This window comes from Salmo salar, chromosome ssa20, assembly GCF_905237065.1.
Source record: "Salmo salar chromosome ssa20, Ssal_v3.1, whole genome shotgun sequence".
NCBI lineage: Eukaryota > Metazoa > Chordata > Actinopteri > Salmoniformes > Salmonidae > Salmo > Salmo salar.
In genome coordinates this window covers 15,976,955-15,986,200 of record NC_059461.1, presented here as the reverse complement: position 1 = coordinate 15,986,200, position 9,246 = coordinate 15,976,955, and the positions used below count along the sequence as shown (strand labels likewise).

The 9,246-nt window shown below is 42.6% G+C and overlaps 1 protein-coding gene across 1 annotated transcript; it reads left to right on the top strand.

Annotated features, from left to right (window-relative positions):
* The first annotated feature begins 289 nt into the window (after positions 1-289).
* On the top strand, positions 290-8,717 carry anxa1 (Annexin A1). Its single transcript, NM_001141271.1, is given in 13 exon segments — positions 290-381; positions 1,123-1,194; positions 1,677-1,767; positions 2,564-2,658; positions 2,811-2,924; positions 4,047-4,137; positions 4,227-4,306; positions 4,396-4,452; positions 4,548-4,641; positions 5,364-5,459; positions 7,494-7,552; positions 7,840-7,962; positions 8,329-8,717. Coding segments are annotated over 12 exon segments (1,020 nt in total). The 5' UTR covers positions 290-381; positions 1,123-1,134; the 3' UTR covers positions 8,389-8,717.
* Positions 8,718-9,246: the final 529 nt, after the last annotated feature.

Genomic DNA, 9,246 nt, shown 5'->3' with positions numbered 1-9,246 from the left:
AGAAATCAATTTTTACCTCTCAATTTGTAGTGTATATATTAAATATGTAATTTGTTAACATCAACTCAAGAGGGTAATTGAACATCCCACATCTGTTTTCATTTAACCAAATTGTGTCAGGATTTTCCGTTTTTTTCCATTTTCCTTATTGGACTGCATGGAAACTTTTCCGCAGCACCAGTCATTGGTAGTGAAGCGCGATTGTGGGATGCACATTGCTAGGTGTGGCTATATAAATACATGAGCGCAACTTCACAACGCCTCTGCAAGCTCAGTCTGAGAAAGTTTTCCAGTCCCAATCTTTGGGCAGCCGGTAAAATATCCTGTTTGTGATTCAATAAACCTACTCCAGGAAATTGAGCACCGCGACATCGAGCCTAGGTAACAGTAATTTGTTAATTTCTCTATTTTATTCGGGAGTTTGAACCGTGTTAAACTGGGAAACTAACTTCCCCGCTTGCCTACATTCTAAATACAGCTACGTTGTCAAGGAACTTTACTGTACGTAGCCTACATCCTTGTTTGTTTGTCGCTTAGGTAGCCAAAGGTTGTGTGTGGCTGGCGTAGTAGTGACATTTTCATTATTATTTTTGATTAGTTTTATAGGGGATCCTGTTATGTCTTAAACCATTGAACTAATTGAGTAAAATTGACGAAACGGTTAAAGTTTTGGGCGAGTTCTACATGATTCCAATTCTAGGCGTGGTCACCAGACAATTTTTGCCATACCATTGTGAAATAGATGGGGGGGCAATTTGTTCTGCAGTGACAAATAAATAATCTGTGCAGCATCATAAACACGAATTATATCCACATGTTCTCGGCATGTTTACTTTTACTCTATGTAATGATGATTATCCTATGTAAGTGGCAGTCGTAGCCAAATATATATATTTTTGTACCAGATTCAATGAGGCATAAAAAGTGTACGAGGTTGCGTTGCATGAGTCCACAGAAATATAATTTGACCAAATTGGTCTTGTATTGTAGCATATTCTTGCAACAAAGAGCCTTTCATCTCTCCATTTCACACTCAGAAATGCAAAAGGCCTTGGTGTTCAATACAAAGGATGTTATTAATACTGTGGTTATTACTGAATCCCCCTATTCCTCTCTCTTCAGACCCGTACCACCATGTCATTCATCGCAGCCTTCTTGCAGCAGACCGTCTATCTGGGCCTGCCCGATGACTCGGTAGGGTTCTGCTCCACTTTCTAGAGCGAACGTCCCAAATCTGATCTCCCCCCCCCCTCTTGTGGTATGCATGTGTGAAAAAAGTTACCAGGCAGTGTTTGTACATTTGTAGCTGGATAGACAGGAGGGGGACTGGGAGGGAGGACAGAGAAAGGTGAGGCCAAAAGGGATGGCTGTTGAGGATAAAGAAAGGGGGTCAGAGTCTGAGATACAAAATAATGGGAGGAGCGTACCTAACTTGTGACTCATAGAAGGAATTTAGGAGTAGGGGCCCTTCCCTTCAGAAACAGTTGAAAACTGTACAATTCCTGCTCTCTCCCGCTGTTAGTAACATATTCTTTATATGATGTGGTATGATTATTAACATTATGTGGTATGGGCTGTTCATTTCTTTGCTTCTATATTATTGTTCTGTATTTTGTGAAGGTGTACATTCATTCACTGAATGAAACTAAGTGTTCTCTCTGAAATCTCTTTCTCAGACCTTACCCAATCAGGGCACTGTGACTCCTGACCCGCATTTCAGTGTCGACGGGGATGTAGGCATCTTGGATAAGGCCATCAAGGCCAAAGGTGAGACTGACATAGCCTAAATGTGTGTGTTACATAGCTAGGGGTGAATGTAGATGGGTCCCCGTACCACAAAAATGTCTGCCCATGCACTTCAAGTTTTATTACCTTTTTGTTTTTCAGTCAACAAACAAAACACAATTCACATATGTGGCAGACATAAATAATATAAACCACTTTTCCAGCAGCACTTTTCCAGCAGCACTATCATTAATTGTTAGATATTTCCAGGTTTAGCTGAGACAAGCAAGGAATTTGTTTTACAGCACCTTACACATATATATATCACCCCATTCACTCTGTCAAGTTGGAAATATGTGACTCGTTTCAGGACACTAGACGTATGTCGCGCGTCACTACTTCACAGGAGAGCCATTTGAATGTAAACTTAAAAAATATATATTGTGCAGAAATGCCTTCTGGAACATGTGAACTTTCGTGTGCCTTAATAACAAATGTGTATGCCCTCTGTAAATAAGAACTTACAGTAGTGATGTACATTTTCAAACCCACAACCCTGGCGTTGCAAGCACCATGCTCTACCAACTGAGCCATACGCGTATCCTTTCGGTATTGATTATCGTGATACTAAACCTGGTAGCAAAGTACAAAAATGGGTATCATGACAACACTAGTATGAACATGTCCGGGTCATTGTTTTCATTGTTGCTGGTGAGTAGTCAGGGTTGTTTGGCCGGGGCCATACAGAAATTTTGTATTTGTAAAAAAGGGCTCATGGATTAGGCTACGTATGCAACAGCGTTTCTTATTGAACAAGTCCCTCCATCTTGTGATGCAGGTGTGGATGAGAACACCATCATTGATGTGCTGGTGAGGAGGAGCAACGCCCAGAGACAGCAGATCAAAGCTACCTACGAAAAGGCTAGTGGCAAGGTAAGCGGTGACACACACTTACCAGCACACTAGTTTGGTTTAGGATATGCGGCGGGTGGAGTTTGCACAATTCCATCGGTCCTAAAATGCAAACTCCAGCCTAACACACACTTGTGTATGACTGTGGAAGAGTGTCACCCCTCTCTCTGCAGCCTCTGGAGACTGCCCTGAAGTCGGCCCTAAAGGGAGACCTGGAGGATGTGGTTCTGGCTCTGCTCAAGACGCCAGCCCAATATGACGCCCAACAGCTCAAACTGGCCATGAAGGTAAACATGCACGCAGCTAGTCACTCACTAACTCCGAAAACAACACTACTTAGAATACAAACAACTGTGCAGATTCCCTCTTGTTTATGTAGGCCTAGAGACGGTAACAGAATACAAATATTTAACGAGTAATCAGTGGTGGGAAAAGTACCAAATTTTCAACTTGAGTAACAGTAAAGGTACCTTAATAGAAAAGGACTCAAGTTAAAGACGCCCAGTAAAATTCTACTTGAGTGAAAGGATTTGGTTTAAAATATATTTAAGTATCAAAAGTGTAAATCATTTCAAATTCCTTATTAATCAAACCAGATGGCACCATTTTCTAGTTTTTAAATTTTTTTACAGATGTCCAGGGGCACACTCCAACGTTCAGACATCATTTACAAACGAAGCCTGTGTTTAGTGAGTCCGCCAGATCAAAGGCAGTAGGGATGTCCAATGTTCTGTTGATAAGTGTGTGAATTGGACCATTTTCCTGTCCTGCTAAGCATTCAAAAGGTAACGAGTACTTTTGGGTGTCAGGGAAATGTATGGATTAAAAAATACAGTATTTTTCTTAAGGAATATAGTAAAGTACAAGTTGTCAAATATAAATACCCCAAAAAACTACTTAAGTAAAAATACTTTAAAGTACTATTTAAGTACTTAATACCACAGAGTAATGAATCAGTTCTTAAGAGGGAGATGTGATGTCGTCATCCAGTATTCTTGGTCTGCTGCTTAGTCACACCCACCCACCCACTTCCTCACATTCAGCCCAGAGTGACTCATTCTGATGCATTATTACACTGTTGTGAGGGAGGCAAAAAGGTGGGACTTTTACAATGGGTGGGACTGTCTTAATATGTGAGGAGACTGTGCTGCCGAGTATCTACTGTACTTTAGAGTTCACGGTGTGTATGAGGTGTCTGGTATAGAAGTAGACCTGAAAATTAGATGTTATTGAACAAGTGCAGGTAGTCCCTCCATGTTTTGTTGCGTTTGGGGCATAATTAACACTGCCCTGCACTTTCTGTTTGTGTTATCCGATCCTGGACTCTTTCTCAGCTTTACGACTTGTGACCTGACACTTTTGTCCTTGTTGACCGTTCACACCATCCCCTCTCGCCTTCTCTCTTTCAGGGATTGGGCACAGACGAGGATACTCTGATTGAGATTCTGGCCTCCAGGACCAATAAGGAGATCAGAGAGATAAAGAAAGTCTATAAGGGAGGTGTGTCTGCAATATGTAAATATGTCTATGTGGATGTCCTGTATGTGATATTTACAACAAACCAATAATCATGGCATTTTCATTGCTAGAATACAAAAAGGAGCTAGAGGATGACATCAAATCTGACACAGGCGCAGACTTCAGGAATGCTCTGCTCTCACTCTGCAAGGTGTGTTTTATTGTTTGTGTTTAGTTTGTTTAAAGATAAAGTTTGGCAATATTAACATCACTCCCCCCTCTCTCATTCACATACTGTAGGCTACTAGGAATGAGGACACCATGGTGAACCAGGAACTTGCTGACAGTGATGCCAGGGTATGGAAGAGTGTCAGAATCAAGGTTGGGCACCGCAAAGAGTCACTGTAATGCGAACCGTGTGTGATGCCCGTGCCTACTGTATCTGTCTATAGGCCCTGTATGAGGCTGGAGAGAAGAGGAAGGGAACAGACTGCTCTGTCTTCATAGACATTCTGACCACCAGAAGTGCTCCTCAGCTCCGCCAAGGTGAATATACACACTGCACATGTATACACATTTGGTAAATAAGACATTGCCCAATAAGCTTACACTATTACTTTTCTCACCACCTGTTCATTATGTCGTAGCCCTATAGTGTGCTTTGTTTTTGTCATCAGTTAGACCAGAGGTGTCTAACATACGGCCCACGAGCACATTCAATCCTGAGGGTGCTTTAGTGGGCGGGGGTGTTATTTTATTTAGGGAGGAAAACATATTTTAAATGACGAACCAAATCGAAACTGTATAAATGATAACGGACCTACATTCATAGCTGGCCAGACTGACGTGACTAACAGTCATTGACACAAAAGCTAAACAGTCAGGGAGCATTGGAAGTGATATAGGACCATATTTTTATGTTTAATGCAAAGATGTATAGTACATTTTAAAGTGTGGCCCTCCGAACCTCAGTGAAGGCCGAAGGCAGCCCGCAAAATTAGTTTGACACCCTTCTGTTGAAGTCAGGCGACACATTTGTCCAGAATTTATTTTAGACACTTCATACAATTTATTTTTTTCACTGCAAATACCTGTGGATTATCTTATTTTTTTAAATCCTAGAATGTTAATTTTGTTCAACGCACCACAAATACTAATAGAATCTAGATGTGTGTGGTTTTTTCCTTTTTCATACACTGCATGTGCAAACACATGGTTGATACTGTAATCATTTCAAGTACATAATCCTTTCCCACTCTTTCTCTCAGCGTTTGAGAGGTACTCCAAGTACAGTAAGGTGGATGTGGCAAAGGCTATTGACCTGGAGCTGAAGGGAGACATTGAGAACTGTCTGACTGCCGTAGGTGAGCGAACACAGCCAGATCCAAGCCTCTTAATGTTCCAATGCACAGATTATTTGAGGACATCACCCTCAATCCATGTCTTCTGCTGCATCACACCCTTCACTAGGCCTTAGTCCTCTGACATTACACCATGGGCTCCATTTTCTTCATTCAAATAAGGCCACACTGTGAGCAAAATAAGTCTCGAGACTAAAATAATCATCACTTTTTTTTATAAATAGATGTGATGGCACATTATCCAAGGCATATTCATATTATCCAATTACTGATTGCAAATGCCTGTATCATTTCATGGCCATTCCGTTTTGTGTGAGGACAATGGAGCACTATGTCTGACTTAAGAAAACACCATAGGAACAACTGGCCAAGTGTCTGACACTTTCAACCTCTCCCTAACCCAGTCTGTAATACCTACATGTTTCAAGCAGACCAACATAGTCACTGTGCCCAAGAACGCCAAGGTAACCTGTCTAAATGGCATCTGTAGCCATGAAATGCTTTGCAAGGCTGGTCATGGATCACATCAACACCACCATCCCAGACACCCTGGACCTACTCCAATTTGCATACCACCCCAACAGATCCACAGATGATGCTATCTTTTTTGCACTTAACACTGCCCTTTCCCACCTGGACAAAAGGAACACCTATGTGAGAATGTTTTTCATTGACTACAGCTCAGTGTTCAACACCATAGTGCCCTCAATGCTCAGGACCTTGGGACTAAACACCTCCCTCTGCAACTGGATCCTGGACTTCCGGAAGGGCTGCCTCCAGGTGGTGAGGGTAGACAACACATCCGCCACGCTGACCCTCAACACGGGGGGGCCCCTCAGGGGTGCGTGCTTAGTCCCCTCCTGTACTCCCTGTTCAGCCACGACTATGTGGCCGCGCACGACTCCAACACCATCGTTAACTTTGCTGACGACACAACTGTGGTAGGCCTGATCACCTACGACGATGAGACGGCCTATAGGGAGGAGGTCAGAGGCCTGGCAGTGTGATGCCAGGACAACAACCTCTCCCTCAACGTGAGCAAGGCAAAGGAACTGATTGCGGACTACAGGAAACAGAGGGCCGAGCACGCCTCAAGCTACATCAACGGGGCTGTAGTTGAGCGGGTTGAGAGCTTCAAGTTGCTGTGTCCACGTCACTAAGGAATTGTCATTTGTCCACACACCAACAGTTGTTAAAAGGCACAACAACGCTTCTTCCCCCTTAGGAGGCTGAAAAGATTTGCCATGGGCCCTCAGATCCTCAAAGTTCTACAGCTGCACCATCGAGAATATCTTGACAGGCTGCATCACAGCCTGGTATGGCAACTGCTTGGCATCCGACCGCAAGACGCTACAGAGAACGGCCCAGTACATCACTGGGGCTGAGGTCCCTGCCATCCAGGACCTCTATACCAGGAGGTGTCAGAGGAAGGCTCTACAAATTGTCAAAGACATCACACCCAAGTCATAGACTGTTCTCTCTGCTACCACACGGAGAGCGTTACTGATGCACAAAGTCTGGAACCAACAAGACCCTGAACAGCTTCTACCCCCAAGCCATAAGACTGATAAATAGTTAGTCTGGGTAGCTATTTGGTTAACTGCTTTGACCCTTTTTGCACAAACTCTTCTGACTCCTCACATATGCCTCTGTATATCCTGTTTCTGAGTAACTTTACCCATACTTGTATGTACATATCTACCTCATACCACTGCACATCGCCGCAGTACTAGTACCCTGTGTATATAGCCAAGTTATTGTGTATTTATTCCTTGTCTATTTTTCTCTGCATCATTGGGAAGGGCCTGTAAGTATGCGTTTCACTATTAGTCTACACCTGTTCACAAAGCATGTGTAATTAAAATTTGATTGAATCCCCTCTACCATACCTCTCTCCATATACCAATTCCTATCCCTCTTGTCCAGTCAGGGCCTTAGCCTTTTGGGGGCCTTAAGCACGTCCCCACCTTGAGACAGCTTTGGAGAATGCCCCTTGTTGATGCTGTCACTTGACTGGTATTCCTTTCTGTCTTTCAGTGAAGTGTGCTGGAAGCAAGCCTGCTTTCTTTGCTGAGAGGCTCAACTTGGCAATGAAGGTGTGTTAACTGTTAAACATTGTTAGGTTTTATGTACCAGATGAGAGGCTGCGTAACAAATGCATATTAAAAACAAATGAGCTTTTGTTGGAAAAATCCTGGTAGTTCCTCCCTGTTTAGTATATTTTTCTACTTAATGATTACAACCTTGTTAAGATGTGACATTCTACACAAGAACACTGGTTATGCACATACTGTACAAGACAGCACAAACAGATCTGGGTTCAGGCTAAGGAGCTTCCACTATCGGTTATAAATCTTCAGTTTGTGTCTGTGCCGTACCCCAGGGTAAAGGAACCAGGACCAATATTCTGACCCGTGTCATGGTGAGCAGGTCTGAAATAGACCTGGCCCGGATTAAGCAGGAGTACAAGAAGACATTTGGGAAAACCCTCTCGCAGGAAATTCTGGTGAGCAAACATCTCCACTGCCAAAGTGGCAATAAAAGACAAGGGACTGTTTTCCCAGATTAAGCATAGTACTGGACTAAATCAAATTAAACAGATCCTCCATTGAGAATGTTTTATATCCAGGACTAGACTTAATCTGGGTCTGGGGAACTGACACCACCCCCTCCGAGTTAAGTAATGCATCACATTGTAGAAGGCATTCTGATTACTAGGTCCAATCGGTGTTTGGATAGAAGACAAACCACTTGGGAAATATGGCATCTGAAAATAATTTAACAAAAATGTTATAATGGTGTGACATGTCTCAACATTATTGGCATTCATATTCTGTAGAGTAACTCTGTGCTCTGTCTCTTACCTCCTTAGGATGACACCAAGGGAGACTATGAGAAGATCCTACTGGCCCTGTGTGGAAGTGACAACTAACTTTCTCATCTCACCTGGAGCCAATTACCACAGTGCATGAGTGCCATTGGAGAATAATGTACATGATTAAATGTTCCCCTCCCAAATGCAAAATATTATTGTTCATGACAACTATCTGAAATGGCAGTCATGATGTATCTTCTCTACCTGCTAACAGCAATGAGCACAGTAAACATGGTAAGCAGCATTGACATATATTTAGCTTAGCTTCAGCAGACTTGAGGATCTATAGTGCAATATACCAGACACCATTTGTGTGCGACGAATATGCAGTGGCATTGTGGCCTGGATAACTGGTCCTTCATGCAAATAAAGCATTTTGTGGATCCAAATTGTCTGACTTGATCTGTGTATATATTTCTGAGTCTATGCTACATTGCATGTTTATTTCCAAAATGCAGCATATAGCATAAGGTCTAATTTAAGAATTAACCACTTAAGACCATGTCGTGAGTTCAATTCACAACATTGTAGAACACAGACATGGTATGTGATATAATACAAATGAAGGATCTTGCTCTCGATTTTAAATGGCTTTAATTGTATTAAATGTACAGTAGCTAAACTGGCTTTGGCAGGATGGTCACGTGATGTTAGTGCATGTAAGGCAGAGGAGGCTGGTTGGAGTTTTTGGAGGATGGGCTCATTGTAATAGAATATAGGAAACCGTATCAAGCATCTGGAAACCACATGTCTGATGCCGTTCCACTTATTCTATCCATTAAAATGAGACCCTCCTATAGCTGCTCCCAACAGCCTCTATAGTAAGGCCATTTTGAAGAATCCCAGAAGAGGAACAAACAGACTTCTAAGTCTTATGTAAGGCAGGCCTAATTTCAATAACTTGACTGTTGTGCT